This window comes from Lolium rigidum, chromosome 7 (assembly GCF_022539505.1).
Source record: "Lolium rigidum isolate FL_2022 chromosome 7, APGP_CSIRO_Lrig_0.1, whole genome shotgun sequence".
NCBI classification, from domain to species: Eukaryota; Viridiplantae; Streptophyta; class Magnoliopsida; order Poales; family Poaceae; genus Lolium; species Lolium rigidum.
Genome location: NC_061514.1, coordinates 157560140 through 157576990, shown reverse-complemented (window position 1 = coordinate 157576990; position 16851 = coordinate 157560140). Strand labels below are relative to the sequence as shown.

General features: G+C 47.3%; 1 protein-coding gene across 1 annotated transcript; it reads right to left on the bottom strand.

Moving 5' to 3' along the window:
* Positions 1-6960: 6960 nt before the first annotated feature.
* Positions 6961-7763, bottom strand: LOC124676813. Its single transcript, XM_047212839.1, has one exon. The coding sequence runs from the start codon at positions 7501-7503 to the stop codon at positions 7177-7179; it is 327 nt and encodes a 108-aa protein (XP_047068795.1). The 5' UTR covers positions 7504-7763; the 3' UTR covers positions 6961-7176.
* Positions 7764-16851: the final 9088 nt, after the last annotated feature.

Here is a 16851-nt window from a genome sequence, read left to right as displayed (position 1 = left end):
ATGTAAGTTTCAAGATTTTCACGAAAGTGGCCACCATTAGAATGAATACGGTGGCCGATCATGTGGTTAGGCCGTCACAAACCGCATTCATGCAAGGACGTAATATCCTAGATAGGGTTGTGGTTCTACATGAGGCGGTTCACGAGATGCATACCAAAAAGTTGAATGGGGTAATTTTAAAACTTGATTTCGAGAAGGCTTACAATAAAGTTAATTGGTGTTTTGTTGATCAGACACTCATGATGAAAGATTTTTCACCCGAGTGGAGAGCGTTGATCAATAATTTTGAGTATGGAGAAAATGTAGCAATCTGTGTCAATGACGACACGGGACGCTTCTTTCAGACACGAAAAGGCTTACGCCAGGGCGATCCTCTATCACCATAATTATTCAACATTGTGCTTGATATGCTCACTATATTGATCGAACGAGCTAAATCTGATGGCCAAATTTAAGGCGTGATCCGACATCTTGTTGATGGGGGTTTATCAATTATTCAATACGCTGACGATACAATTTTATTTATGGAACATGACATTGAAAAAGCTCAGAATTTAAAGCTAACATCGACAGCTTTCGAGCATTTATCGGGTCTCAAAATAAACTTCCATAAAAGCGAATTGTTCTGCTTTGGCGAGGTTCAGGAATCAGTCGCCGCATATTCGGAACTATTTGGCTGTGGGCAAGGCCAGTTTCTTATCAACTATCTGGGCATCCCGATTCATTATCGAAGATTAACTATAGCTGCATGGAAACTAGTCGAGGAAAGACTTCAGAAGAGACTTAGTAGTTGGAAAGGTAAATTACTATCCCTTGGAGGAAGACTGGTACTCATTAATGCAGTACTCACTAACATGGTGATGTATATGATATCCTTCTTCATCTTGCCAAAAGGTGTGCTACACAAGCTCGATTATTTTTGGCAAGGAGATAGTGAAAAAAAGAAATATCGACTGGTCAAGTGGTCTGTCGTATGCCGACCCAGAGATATGGGTGGGTTGGGGGTTCATGACCTTGAGGTCAAGAACTCGGCCTTGTTAGGTAAGTGGCTCTATAAGCTTCTAACAGAACATGGCGTATGGAAGACCATGATTAAAAGAAAGTACATTGGCGAAAAAGTGTTATCCCAGATAGATTGGAAACCGGGAGATTCGTATTTCTGGGCCGGCCTAATGGCAACAAAGAAATTTTCTTCACATATGGTACTTTTAATATTAAGGATGGATCGCAGATTCGTTTCTGGGAGGATACGTGGCTAGGAAATAGACATATCTCAGAATAATATCCAACATTGTATAGCATTATTCGTCGCAGAAGTGATACCATTGCATTAGTAATGGCAACCTCACCTCCGACAGTGACGTTTAGACGGGATTTAATCGGTCCGAGACTTCTTGCATGGAATGCCTTCTACGTTTGGACTCCATTCAGTTGTCGGAAGGGCAGGATGAATTTTGTTGGAACTTACAATCCAATGGAAAGTTCTCTGTAAGTTCTTTGTACAATGTAATTATCCAACCTCAAATACCAGTTGATAAAAATAAGAAAATTTGGAAGATGAAAATACCGATCAAAATTAAGATTTTTGGCTGATATTTGCATCGAGGAGTAATCCTAACCAAAGAAATCTTGTGAAACGCAATTGCCATTGGAGTACGCAGTGTGTTTTCTGTCACCACAATGAGACGATTAAACACTTGTTCTTCCAATGCCACTTTGTCAGGTCTATATGATCAACAAGTTAGAGTTAGTTTAGGTTTCTCTCTTTTTATGAGAGTTTCTCACTCTCTTTTTGTAATTATGGATGTTTTTATATTAAATTAATAAAAACTGCAGGGGGCTTTTGCCCACTGTTTTACTTCAAAAAAAAATGATAGTTTCTGATCTGTATCCCCCGACTAGTGTGGCTAATATCTTTGGTAATTGACTTCATGGTATCGATCATAGATTAGGACGTTTATTAGGGTGGGGGCGCTTGCAATTTTATGGTCGCTAGGGCTATGTAGAAATGATAAAGTTTTTAATGATAAGAATTGTTCTCTCTTGCAGGTTATCTACAGATGTACCGCTACTCTTCGTTCGTGATCTGCGCTGCAAAAGATGGAGAATCGCGACCTCTTTACGGAGGTCTGTACACGGTTGGAGGACACAGCGAGGGATACTTTTTTCCTACATGGGTGACAACATAATCTATGAATTGGCCCCTGCCTTCACCTTAGGCGTCTTACAGTTGCTCATGTTTGATATGTAATTCGCCTTTTTTATCATTACATACTTTAGAGACTTTTGAACGGCTGTGTGCATCTTAGCTATACAGAGGTCGGGTGTAATTGCTTCCTTAAATAATAAAGCGTCCATTATCTAAAAAAATATATAAGCGAGACGAGGAATCAAATTATCATTCATATGCTGCCTCATTGCCAACAAGATAAATGAAACCCTTCTTCAGGCGCTCGAGTTCGTATGAGATTACCGTTCAAGTAGAGGACGGATTGCTAGTAGGTCACCGTCAGGGTAGTATTTGGCATTTAACACCTTTGCACACATGCTTTGAGGTTAGGCTACCAGCCTCCATGCTTGCTGGGCTAGGAGAGCATGGTTGAATAAGCCCATATCACAGAAATCCAAGCCTCCTTATGATGTAGAACGATAGGGTTTATGCCAACACATCCAATGCATCTTATGTTTGCCTTTCCCTGAGCCCCACCAATAATTTCTGACCAACTTCGTGAGGTCGTCACAAACAGATAAGGGCAACTTGAGCAAGCCCATAACATAAGTCGGGATTGCCTGAGCAATAGCTTTGATAACAGTTTCTCTTGCACTTTGGGCTAGAATACCATCTCCCCATTCAATAATTACATTCCTTAATTGAGCTTGCAGGTTTTGGAGCCTACCTTTATGCATGCGTCCTTCTGAAGTAGGCAACCCTAGATATTTATCTTTGAAGGCATTCTGGACCACATTCAAAGTTGAATGGACCAAATCTAAGGAACATCAAACATTTAGAGGGATTAATGAGCTGATCCATGCTTGCTTCATACACCCCGAACAATGTGTTTAACCTGCAATGTCTAAGCCTCCATGGCTCGAAAAAATAACAACGCTTCATCCACAAATAAAATATGTGATATTGCGACAAACTTTCATTGGAGAAATACCCCCTTCATCCATTTCCTTTTGCAATAGCTGGGAGGCATCCGCCACAAATAAGGCGATAAGGGACCCCCCTGTCAAAGACATCGAGATGGAGAGAAAGCTTTCAACAGAGTTCCATTAAATTTGATTGAATATTTCACCGTGGTTACACATGACATAATCCATTAAACCCATCGACGACAGAACCCCATCTTTTGCAATGTTCTCTCCAAAAAAAAAAGACCAATTGACTCTGTCATAAACTTTGGACAAATCTAGTTTATAAGCACAGAAGGTAGAATTCTCATTCGTCACATGTTCCACATAATGAAGGCATTCAAATTCAAGAAAAACATTTCAGTTATCAACTGACAAAGTATAAATGCGTTGTGGTTCTCCGAGATGACTTCACTAAGTAAGGGTTGAAGTCTATTCACAAGACATTTAGAGACAATTTTGTATAGAACGTTGCATAATCCAATAGGGCGGTAGTCATGGAGCATGCATATCAGCTGAAAGAAAAATGGATTTAGGGGAATTAAGAAGACACACACAACGCCACAGAGCCCGCGAAGACAAGGAAACTAAAGAGACATAAACTCTAGGAAGTAGGTGACCTGGTTGCCATCAAGCCGTAGAGAAATCACTGGATTACAGAAAAAAGAACACTAACATTGTTACAGTTGTGCTGCTTCCAGGAGCCTATATAAGTAGAAATGTGCTGGCCATATAACTATTAGACCAAATATGCTAACACGATCAGAACTACATATCGAAGAGTAGCCATTGCAGCAGCGAACCGAGCACGTCCCTAACTGCAACCAACCCGACTGGGAAACGAATAACCGCAAGACAGCACAATAATAACAAAGTATCAAATGAAAGCACAAATCACTGCCAGCACAATAACATTAGAAGTCATAACATTAAATCTCTTCTCGCTTTTTTTTTTTAGATAAAAGGCACTGAAGTGCCCGACTTTGAATTAACAAAGCCAAAAACGGCGAGAAAGATACATAGTGCTGAACCCAGCTTACAAAACGACACCACACACCCACACGAACTACCGAAGAGGCTATAGCCGGAAGCGCGACCAAGAAGCTCAGCCAAAGCACCTACGAGGACTCGAAGAAGAGCTGGAGTCTACAGTGTCGGGCCGGAGCTCACCCGAGAGCGAGCCATTTTTCACGCGCGCCTCAACAACACTCCTTCGTCGCAGAAGCGCCACCGGAAGCCGACCACCACCGGGGACCGACCCGCGTTGCTCACAGACCGAGAGGTAGCACCAAGGAGGCTCGACCAGGGGAGGGCACGGAGCAAGCCTTGCCGATGATCGTCGAAGAACCACCTCCGTCACAACCATCAGAGAGCCTCGTGTTGCGGACTCCAAGACGATGTCTTCAAGAAGAGAACGACACCGGAGTGCCGCCACCGCTCGATCCGAGGATCTAGGATTTTCACCCGGAGCCTGTAGATGGATAGAGAGAAGCCCCAATCGACGCCTTCAGGAAGGTCACGGCGTCCGCGGACTTTGCCGTCGTGGCCCAAGCGGGCAAGGGTTTCCCCTCGGCAAAATCCCTCCACCATCTACAGATTGGACCAACCAGAAGGTCAACCCACCACCGCACCACGCTGCTCGCCGGCGCCACGCCGCCCTCACGGCCGTGGACAGCGGCCGGCACCCGAGCTTCGGCACGCCCGCCAACCATCAAGCTCCCACCTTCCAGGGCCGCCGCCCCGGCGTCCAAGCGCACACACCTCAGATTGAAGAAGGAGACACGGCCCTGCCGCGAAGAAGCCGAGACGAGAGGCGGCGAGGGGGGTTTCCACCAGCCAGATCGGCGGCCAGCAGCCCCCTGGCTGCCAGCGGCCCTCAGATCTAGGGTAGATCGGAGCTCGGAGTGCCCAGAGGCCCCTGCCCCGGCCCGAGCCCACCCGCCACGCGCGCCTCCATGAATTCGTCGGGTCGCCCCGCCCAGCGCCGCCCCAGGCCGTCTTCCGCCGGAGGAGCGTCCGCGCGCGTCACCAGCCGCCGGGGAAGATCCCGAGAGCCCCGCCCCCGCGACGGGTACATCGGGAACACGAAGCCGCCACGCCGCCGCCGCACGACCACGCCACAGCGCCCCTCGACCAGCGCCGCGCCTCCGCCGACCGCCGCAGCCCGCGCCACCGCAACCGAGCGAGAGGGGAGAGAGTCCCCGCCGCCGCCGACGCCCCCGAGGCTTCGCCCCGGCGCGCCCTCTAGCGGCGGCGAGGGAGAGGACAGGGGAAGGGGAGGCCCGGCGGCGCGCGAGTTAGGGTTTCGCCCTGCCGCTCGTGGGAGCGGGCAGGGACGAAACGGCCACCAACCGTCTCTCGCTTTTAATCTTGGCACACCGTTGAATGTGTAATATGGTACATATATGAAAGTCAATGATAGATTATGGAAACAGAGAAGTTATATTAAGCTAAGTGTGACCCACAAATAATTCAAAGATTCAGTTAGCAATGCATGAGTTATTTATGAACACAGTTTAACATTGCAAGGCTGCAATCATAGAACGAATACTCCAAAACATATTAGCAGTCAAATAGTCGTTCATGTATAATCAGATAAGTCAAAATAAACATTTTTCGTGAATGAGTTGGTGGCACGGCATAAGTTTAACTTTGCAAAAGAAATAAGCATATTCATGTTCAGAAGCAAAACTTCTTGTATATTCTGGGAATAAAGATCTGGTGCAGCTAAAAAAACACAAAGTGCAGCTTATGGGCTAATGATATGTCAGCATCAGGAAATTAGGTACCTTGGTGAACAATAGATAAGTTTGAAAAGGCTAAACATGCAAAATATCAGTGGAAAAATGTTTGATCTGACCGTGACTTCTAATTGCAGAGCTAATGTATGTATAAAATAGCAAAAATAGTAAATTTAGCTTGGAAGGAAACATATGGTAGATGAACTGTTTAAACTGACAAATTGTTACCTCATACAATGCTCAGTGTGAGAGTACGAGCCGAGATAGATAGATAGATGAGGGATACCACACCACACACAGCCGACATGCTCATCTAATTTGGCGGCCCACAGTTGTGTTAAGGAGCGTTTGTTTACAGGTGAGCATGCGGTTGCAGGCCGGTTTCAGTAGTGCAACAGTTCAACTGTTCAAGGATGTGTCATATTCAGATTGTAGCTAATTCAGCGGCTAATTCAAACTTGGTGGGGTCTGTGATGTTGTATATTGGTGGGACAATACATACATGTAGGTACTGATCATTGGATACTGTATCGGGTTTACATAACTTTTACCAGCTGATGGTCGTACGATCCTAATTCTATGAACCCTGTAACAGTAGTGTCAGTGGAGGTGATCGTGCCAGCCTTATATTTCCTTGAGAAAATTGGAACCGTACATGCTTTTACTGAAAGCTCGAAAATATCTTCAGTCGAAAACACAAGGAAAGAGGTTGCAGCAAAGAGACCACCCAGAAGAGATAGAGACTATGGAGAAACTTGAAGGCTTCCAAACGCGAACGGCGGAAGGTGGAATTCTCGCGGCAGATCTGGTCGAACTGAGCAAGGAACATATAGCATGCGCAATTCGCTTGCGATGATCGGTTGGAAAAAGAGAAGTAAGATTTGCGCATGTGCATCTTTATAATACTGACCCTCTGCACATGTTAGCGCTATCAGCGCTCTGCAGAACTGATCATGATTCAGAAACCAGAATAGATGGTCCAGCACAGCAGAATTTCTTGACATCCGTCCACTATTTCAGCCGCCTCGCGAGTCAAAACGAATCCGGCAACCCCAACACAGCTACTAGAAGATATTCAGATTCAGATGGACGGGCAGGGTCGACTGATCGCCAGTTCGCCACAAGGCCCCAAAGGCTCGATTGAATCAGCAGCAGCAGCAAGAGATCGACATAAACTACTAGTGCCAAATTGACTTGCTATATTTCTATCAATTCCCTGATCTGTTCTACTATATTACAAATCTTCCTATGACCAGCAAGAAAATCTAGCCTGACGGCGGCGGACCGCGAGCAGAGCCGATCACCGCCTGCTCGACCGTGGCTGGAGCGGCGTGGCGGAGGCGGCGTCGATCCGCACGGTCGCCCGGCGGCCGGTCCCGGACCCGCCGCAGCTCCGGCAGGGCATCCTCCGCGTGCCCGCGCAGGTGCGGCACCCGTCGCCGTCGCCGTCGGACCACCGCGAGCAGAGGCACTCCACCCTGCCCGTGCCGCTGCACGTCGCGCAGCGCGGCTGCGGCCACCGCACCGCCGCGGCGGGCTTCCCGTCCTGCAACAAGGACCTGTTGGCCATGGCGACGCCCGCCAGCATCCCCAGCCCCGCCGACGCCACCGCGATCGGAGCCACCATCTTCGCCGCGCACGTGTGCTGGATAAAGATCCTCCTGAAGATCTCGAGAGAGGTTGTCAATTGGTGTAGGAAGCAAGGCCAGTGAGCGTGCGAGAGGAAGACGAAGACTTTATAGGCGGATGTGGCTCGTCAATCAGCGCGGTCATGGCGTGTGTCATCGTCATGGCAGGGTCATGGTGGGTGGGTTCTTGCCGGGTAAGCAAGAAGATCAGCTGGCGATGAGTGTGATTAAGAAAGCTCGAGGGAGCGATTATTGGAGTGGGCCAGTGAGGCCAAGTCGGCCCGCGTCGCCTTCGTCCTTTATTACCGTCAGCTAGCCGCCCCCTGCTGGCTTGCAATGGCTGGGCTCTCAGCAGGAAATTTCCCAACAATCACGTCATTTATTCCAGAAGATATGTACTTGCCCACTTGGGGTCGATCGTGCGGGAATCCTTTTTCAAAGGTGATGGCTACGTCCGAATATTTTTGTCGATAGCAAAATAAAAATCTCAGTTTCTTCGATGCTTGGTGCAAAGTGCAAACCGTACAAATGTGGCTTGGATATAATACGTGGCGGATCCAGGGGTTACAAGATATCGATATCCTTTGCATCACAATAAGAATACATCAATAATGATAAAGAAAAAGCTAACTACACGTGTTGTCCTACAACTTGCCTATCATATCAAGGTTTAGTGAGAAATCTCACACTAGTAGGAAAACCCTTATAGGTGAAGCTTAGTTCTGTGGCGCACCGTTTTGAATGCGCCACAGAAACTTATTTTGTGGCGCACCAGGCACGGTGCGCCGCGAAATAAGCTTAATTTTGTGGCGCACGGTTGGGTAGTGCGCCACGAAACGGCGTGGGGCCCACATCCTGCCACCACCATTTAGATTATCGTAGGTATTTACGTGGCGCACATGTCGTGCTCGCGCCACGGAAATAACTCTTTCGTGGCGCACCGAGCTTGGTGCGCCACGGAAGTAGTTGATTCCGTGGCGCACCTTCTCGGTGCGCCACGGGATTAAGGGACTTATATCATCTCGCCCGTGCCCTCCCCGCTCTGTTCACCTCTCTCCCCTCCCGAGCCCCTCCCTCTCCCCTCTCCCTCTCCTCCGTGGTCGCCTGGATCCGCCGCCGCCGCCTTCCTCCGTGGTTGCCCAGGGGATTACCCCCTCTCCCTCTCCTCCGTGGTCGCTCGGATCCGCCACCGCCGCCTTCCTCCGCGTGGTCGCCTGGATCCTCCATGGTCGTCGCCGCCGCCGTCGCCGCCGCCTTCCTCCGCGAGGGGCGCATGCCGCCGCGGTCCTCCCATCCCCGCCACCTGCAGCACAAGCTGCCCCTACCGCGAGGAGGGGCCGCCGCGAGGAGGGGCCGCCGTCGCGGCAAGGTGGAGGATCCGCCGCCTCCTCCTCCTCCACCCCAGCTGCCGTCATCTTCAAGCTCGTCCTCCACCCCTGGCATCGGTGCTCTCTCTCCCTCCCCTCCCTCCCATCCCTCTTAATTCCTCTCCCGCGTGAGCACAAGGTGCTCGACGAAATGCTATTGTTGTCTTCGTTGCTTCGTGCTCGACGAAATGATGTTGCTTTGTCTTTGTTCTGTGCTTGTAACCCTTGCGGCATGAAGCTCCAGTGCTGTTGTTGTCTTCTGCTGCTGTGTCTTGTGCTTGTTGTTGGCTCATTGTGCTTGATGTTGCTTGTTGCTTATGATGTGTTATTGAAGCTTGGATGGAAGCCAACTAGAGTTGGGTACCCTAGCTTTGCTTTGAACTCAACTCGGTAGTGGTTCACCGGTGTGATTGCTTGTGCTTTGTCTTGTGACCTCATTAGCTCTTGCTACGCCACTTGGTTGCATCTCATAGTTGGATAATTGGTGAAAATAGAGATATTCACATTAGGAATCATGTAAATGAATGCCACTGTGGTATCCTTTGAAGAAAATGGGATCTTTCTGATGGTTTAAAATACTAGGTGATGCTAGGTTATTAAGTTGGCTGTCAAGGTTGGTTTTATCTGGTTAACTTGGATAGGCTATGTGTTCTTGCTTACTTATGCATATCCATCTCTACTGGATTGACTAGCTCAGGCTTGGCCTCTCTCTTGCCAGCATCACTTGGTTACTACCAAGTGATGAGTAATCCCTTATGGTACCCCAACTTTGTTTTGAACTCAACTGAGTAATGATATATTTCTTTTTCTTGTTGGCTTTGATGAAAATAGAGATATACACGGTAGGGGATCATGTAAATGAATGCCACTTGTGTTATCCTTTGAAGAAAATGGGAAGTTTCGATGGTTTAAAAGACTAGGTGATGCTAGGTTATTAAGTTGGCTGTCAAGGTTGGTTTTATCTGGTTAACTTGGATAGGCTATGTGTTGTTGCTTACTTATGCATATCCATCTCTACTGGATTGACTAGCTCAGGCTTGGCCTCTCTCTTGCTAGCATCACTTGGTTACTACCAAGTGATGAGTAATACCTTATGGTACCCCAGCTTTGTTTTGAACTCAACTGAGTAATGATATATTTCTTTTTCTTGTTGGCTTTGATGAAATTAGAGATATCCACTGTAGGGGATCATGTAAATGAATGCCACTGTGGTATCCTTTGAAGAAAAAGGACTGTTTCTGATGGTTTTAAAATGCTAGGTGGTGCTAGGTGATTCGGTTGGCTGTCAAGGTTGGTTTTATCTCGGTTAACTTGGATAGGCTATGTGTTCTTGCTTACTTATGCATATCCATCTCTACTTGGATTGACTAGCTCAGGCTTGGCCTCTCTCTTGCCAGCATCACTTGGTTACTACCAAGTGATGAATAATCCCTTTGGAGCATCTGCTCCATGCATGCTATGTGTGTTTGAGCATCTTGACTTATGTCACCATTGTTGCTTGGTTTGGTGGTGTTTTTGTACTTGTCGATGATTAGATGGTTGGTTGATCACTCGTACACTCCGGGGTGTCGCTAGTGAGCCTGGTGTGATGGCACAAATATCAATCTCTTGTGCATCCTACCTGGCCTCACTAACGCCATCCCGGGATGTTCATATTTGTTTCGACCAACAAAGTATGAGGCATTCCATTTAGTTCATACTAGCTACTTCTTAATTGCATTGGCCTTTCTTCCATTTTAGTGCCGATGATTAGAATGTTTGGTCACCTATACGCCGCAATATACTTTGTAGACGAGCCCCCCTTTCCCTGGCCGCCGTTCCGTGAACGAGTCCTTGATGAGACAACAACGCCGACATGCCTCTCCGGTGCAGCACCACTTTTCTTCTCTCGCCGTCCAGTACGTGAACGAGTCCTTAATGCCAAGACGGTGCCGGCCTCCCTAGCATCATGCCGACCCTCGTTGTCGCGCTTCGGGCCGTGTCGATCATGCGCCTGCACTCTTCGCCTTTTTGCCCGGTGAACGAATAGACTAATCGTTGGAATAAGGAAGCCGATGACGGCCGATCGCAATTTAATCTTGCGACCGGCTGTCATCGGTTTCCTTATTCCAACGATCAGCCTATTGGTTCACCGGGCAAGAAGGCGAACGATGCGAGGCGCGGGACACACGGCTTGAAGCGCGGCAACACGGCCCGGCATAATGCCGGGCAGGCCGGCACGGTCTTTGCATCAAGGACTCGTTCAGCTGGACAGCGAGGGACTCGGCGTGGTTCCGCGCCGGAGATGCGGATCGGCGTTGTTGTGTCGTCAAGCACCCGTTGACGGAACGCCGACCGGGGAATGGGGGCCCTTCTGCAAAGTATTTGTGTTGACCAACAATGTATGAGGCACATATTCTATTTTGTCATTCCATTTGCTTTGAGATTTTCAAAATGCCGATGATTAAAATGTTTGGTCACCGTACACTCGGGGGTGGCGTAAGTGAGCCTGGTAAGATAGCACAAATATCAATCTCTTGTGCATCCTACCTGGCCTCGCTTACACCATCCCTAAATGTTAATATCTGTGTTGACCAACAATGTATGAGGCACTTATTCCATTTTGTCATTCCATTTGCTTTGAGATTTTCAAAATGCAGATGATTAAAATGCTTGGTCACCGTACACTCAGGGGCGGTGTTAGTGAGCCTCGTGTGATTGCACAAATATCAATCTCTTGTGCATCCTACCTGGCTCGCTAACTCCGTCCCGGAATGTTAATATTTGTTTCGACTAACAAAGTATGAGGCCCTTGTCATTCCATTTGCTTTGGTATTTTCAAAATGCCGATGATTAAAATGTTGGTCACCGTACACTTGGGGGTGGCGTAAGTGAGCTCGGTAAGATAGCACAAATATCAATCTCTTGTGCGTCGGACTTGGTCTCACTTACGCCATCCCTAAATGTTAATATTTGTGTTGACCAACAATGTATGAGGCACTTATTCCATTTTGTCATTCCATTTGCTTTGACATTTTCAAAATGCCGATGATTAAAATGTTTGGTCACCGTACACTCAGGGGCGGCGTAAGTGAGCCTGGTAAGATAGCACAAATATCAATCTCTTGTGCATCGGACTTGGTCTCACTTACACCGTCCCTGAATGTTAATATTTGTGTTGACCAACAATGTATGAGGCATTTATTCCATTTCTCTTGTGCATCGGACTTGTTGGTCTCACTTTCTTCCATTTTCATCATAGTAAGAACTGGATGAAGGACCCCGATGCAAGCGAGCCTGGTGGGTAGAGATGACGGAGCAAAGGAGGAACCGGATGAAGACTACTTTGTATCTCGAAATTGTGAATTTTGTATGAATTAAGAGTTGTATGCAAAACATTTGACACTTGCCACTATATATGTATCTCGATCGGGCTCTAAGTAATGTGATGATGATGTCTATGTTATATCTGTGCAATGTACATGATATTTATATTATATCCGAATGTTGCTTGTATATAACCTCGTGTATATCGTGTATATGTATTGCTGTCTATAAACTGCATGTGTATGTGTATAGCGAGCAGCACAAAATTGTGTATAATACAAGCAAATTCCGTGGCGCACTAAAAACCAATTCCGTGGCGCACGCTTTTACGTGGCGCACCTAAGAACACGTGCGCCACAGAAACCTTAATTCTGTGGCGCATGAGCAGGTACGCCACAGAAACCTTATTTTTGTGGCGACGTTTCTGTGGCGCACCTCCCATGCGCCACAGAATCCATTTTTCGTGCGCCACTGATGAGGCTTTTCCTACTAGTGTCAGCCCCTGCATTAATCAATGCATGTGGTTTTTATTTAGATTTTATTCAACCAAATTTGCCAAAAAAAACATATATTATACCACCAAAGCAACCACTCAAGACTTACAAACCCGACAATGGATGCAGAAACATATCACGTGTGTCTTATGCCCCCAAAACACAAACAACACCCCATTAGCTAATTACTGAAGCACAGTGTGTCACCGCATGACAAAACAGGAGCACATATCCGGTCTAGCAGACCCTAGTTGAGCACCTCATGTTCTCGCTTCGGTAGTTTCCACCGCCAACAACCTATGATCCATCTTTAGGGCAAAGATCTGCATAGCCCTTGCCAAGCCTGCATTGACGCTACAATGGCACCGCACAACGCCACCCTACATGAGTCCAACATATCGTGTCTGGCACCGAGGACCCACTGCACCACGTTGTCGATGATGTGGTAGGTGCACAGCACTTCACCACTTATCGCCACCATCCAATAGCTGCTCCAAGAATACAATGCCTCGAAAAGGTAGAGGAATACTGACAGTGCCACCATCGTCCAATACAGATATCTAGATCTTGGGTTTCCCTCAGAGCAACACGAGTGAGTAGACGTTGGCTACGATGCCGATACACTCAAAAAGTTAACGACGCGTAGATGCCACCATTGCCCTCCATTGCCGTAGTCGGAGCTTGGTTTTCACCGGCAGCTGCACCTCCCCAACTCATTGTCGGCCACAACCAACCAGCCGACAACCTCCATTGTGGGAGGAAACCACCGCTTCCATGATCGACTTCCTCATGATGTGGACGAAGACTAGGTGCCACCGTATGTCGATGTCGAACAACGAAACGAAAGGTGAAACAGGTTGAGGCCCGTTTGAGCATATCTAGGACTAGATCGGGACAGCCTGAACCATGATGCCATCTTGTCGGCTGCCGCCTACGCCCGCACGTCGTTCTCCTCGCCACCTCCGTACACACCACCTGTTGGAGATATGCCGAAGAGGCAATAATAAAATGGTTATTATAATATATCTTTGTGTTTATGATAATGTTTACATACCATACTATAATTGTATTAACCAAAACATTGATACATGTGTGTTATGTGAACAACAAGGAGTCCCTAGTAAGCCTCTTGTATAACTAGCTTGTTGATTAATAGATGATCATGGTTTCGTGATCATGAACATTGAATGTTATTAATAACAAGGTTATGTCATTGAGTGAATGATATAATGGACACACACCCAAATAAGTGTAGCATAAGATCACGTCATTAAGTTCATTTGCTATAAGCTTTCAATACATAGTTACCCAGTCCTTCGACCATGAGATCATGTAAATCATTTATGCCGGAAGGGTACTTTGATTACATCAAACGCCACTGTGTAAATGGGTGGTTATAAAGGTGGGATTAGGTATTCGGAAAGTATGAGTTGAAGCATATGGATCAACAGTGGGATTTGTCCATCCCGATGACGGATAGATATACTCTGGGCCCTCTCGGTGGAATGTCGTCTAATTAGCTTGCAAGCATATGAATGGTTCATAAGAGACCACATACCACGGTACCACTAAAGAGTACTTGTCAGGAGACGAGGTTGAACGAGGTATAGACATACCGATGATCAAATCTCGGACAAGTAAAATATCGCGTGACAAAGGAAATCGGTATCGTATGCAAATGGTTCAATCGATCACTAAGTCATCGTTGAATATGTGGGAGCCATTATCGATATCCAGATCCCGCTATTGGTTATTGGTCGGAGAGAGGTTTCAACCATGTCTGCATAGTTCACGAACCGTAGGGTGACACACTTAAGGTTTGATGTCGTTTAAGTAGATATGGAATATGGAATGGAGTTCGAAGTTTTGTTCGAAGTCTCGGATGGGATCCAGGACATCACGAGGAGGTTCGGAATGGTCCGGAGAATAAGATTCATATACAGGAAGTCACTTTCCAAGTTTGGAAATGATCCGGTGAATTTATGGAAGGTGGTTTCTAGAATTATCCGAAATAAATCACTATGGAAGGTGGAGTCCCGGTTGGACTCCACCAACCCTAACTTGCCCACCAAGTGGGAGGGTGGAGTCCATGGTGGACTCCACCTCCTTGGCCGGCCAAGCAAGGGGGGAAAGGGGAGAGTCCCAACCCAACTAGGTTTCGTCCATATGGCAGTTTTGAATTGGGGTCTTATTCGAAGACTTGGGCAAACCCTAGATGTGTTCCACCTATATAATGAGGGACAGGGGGAGGGGGCCGGCCACCCCAAGAACATGAGTTGGCCGCACCACCAAGGGGCACCCTAGCCGGCGCCCCAAGCCCCCCTCTCCCCAAACCCTAGCCGCCCTCCTCCTCCACCTCTCCCGCATACGCTTTGGCGAAGCCCTGCCGGAGTTCTCCACCATCACCGCCACCACGCCGTCGTGCTGCCGGGATTCCGAGGAGGATCTACTACTTCCACTGCCCGCTGGAACAGGGAGAAGGAAGTCGTCTTCATCAACACCGAACGTGTGACCGAGTACGGAGGTGCTGCCCGTTTGTGGCACCGTCAAGATCTTCTACGCGCTTTTGAAAGCGGCAAGTGATCATCTTCTGCAACAACGAGATCTAATCTCGTAGGCTTTGGAAATCTTCAAGGTTTAGTCTCGTGATTCCCTCGTTGCTACCATCTACTAGATTGCATCTTGGCTTGGTTTTCGTTCTTGCGGTAGGAATTTTTTTGTTTTCTATGCTACGAATCCCATCAGTGGTATCAGAGCCGTGTCTATGCATAGATTGGTTGCACGAGTAGAACACAATTGTTTTGTGGGCGTTGATGCTTTGTTGTATTTAGTTCGTGTACTTTCCATCTTGCGGCATGGTGGGATGAAACGGCCCAGGCTAACTTTACATGACCGCGTTCATGAGCCTTGCTCCACGCTCGACATGCAACTTGTATTGCATAAGTGGCTTTGCGGGTGTCTGCCTCTCCCACCATAGTGAAGATTCAATTTACTCTTTCTATTGACAACACTAGTATCACCGTTGTGGTTCATGTTCGTAGGTAGATTGGATCTTACTCGAAAACCCTAAACCACGTAAAATATGCAAACCATATTAGAGGCGTCTAACTTGTTTTTGCAGGGTTTGGTGATGTGATATGGCCATGATGTGATGATGAATATGTATGAGATGATCATTATTGTATATTGTGGCAACCGGCAGGAGCCTTATGGTTGTCTTTATATTTCATGTTGTAGTATTATTTCAAAGTAGTTGTAATAGTTGCTACACACGGTGAACAACCATGAAGATGGCGCCATGGACCTTGACGCTACGCCGACGATGATGGAGATCATGCACGTTGATGATGGAGATCATGTCCGTGCTTTGGAGATGAAGATCAAAGGCGCAAAGACTAAAGGGCCATATCATATCACATATGAATTGCATGTGATGTTAATCCTTTATGCATCTTATTTTGCTTAGATCGCGACGGTAGCATTATAAGATGATCCCTCACATTAATATCAAGATAATAAAGTGGTCTCCCCTCGTATGCACCGTTGCTACAGTTCGTCGTTTCGAAGCATCTCGTGATAATCGGATGTGATAGACTCTACGTTCACATACAACTTGTGTAAGCCATGTTTGCACACGCGGAATACTTGGGTTTGCTTGACGAGCCTAGCATGTACAGACATGGCCTCGGAACACAGGAAACCGAAAGGTTGAACACGAGTCATATGGATGATATGATCAACATGTTGATGTTCACCATTGAAGCTACATCATCTCACGTGATGATCGGTTTTGGTGCAGTGGATGTGGATCGTGTGCCACTTAACAACTATGAGGGGTGTTGTATTAAGTGGGAGTTCATTAGTAATTAGATTAAAGGGATTTCTATTTTCGTGCCCCTGGTTCGTTAGTTGTACTCAGTTTTCCCCAGCCCCTTAGTTTTTCCTCAGTTTTCCCCTCCTCTAGTTTGAAACACACACAAGTGCTGGAACGGCCGGTAGCCGTCGGGTCGAGGCCTTGACCGTTAGTCCGACCGGGTGGGGCTGCACAGGGGCAGCTCCTCCCTGATCGTCTCGTGCTGACGGGTAGGGTCAGGAGACACGTCGTAGCAGCCATCCATCTATCGCTGACGTGTGGGCCGTTTTATTTCATGATTTTATACGCGGTGCTGCCAATGACAAA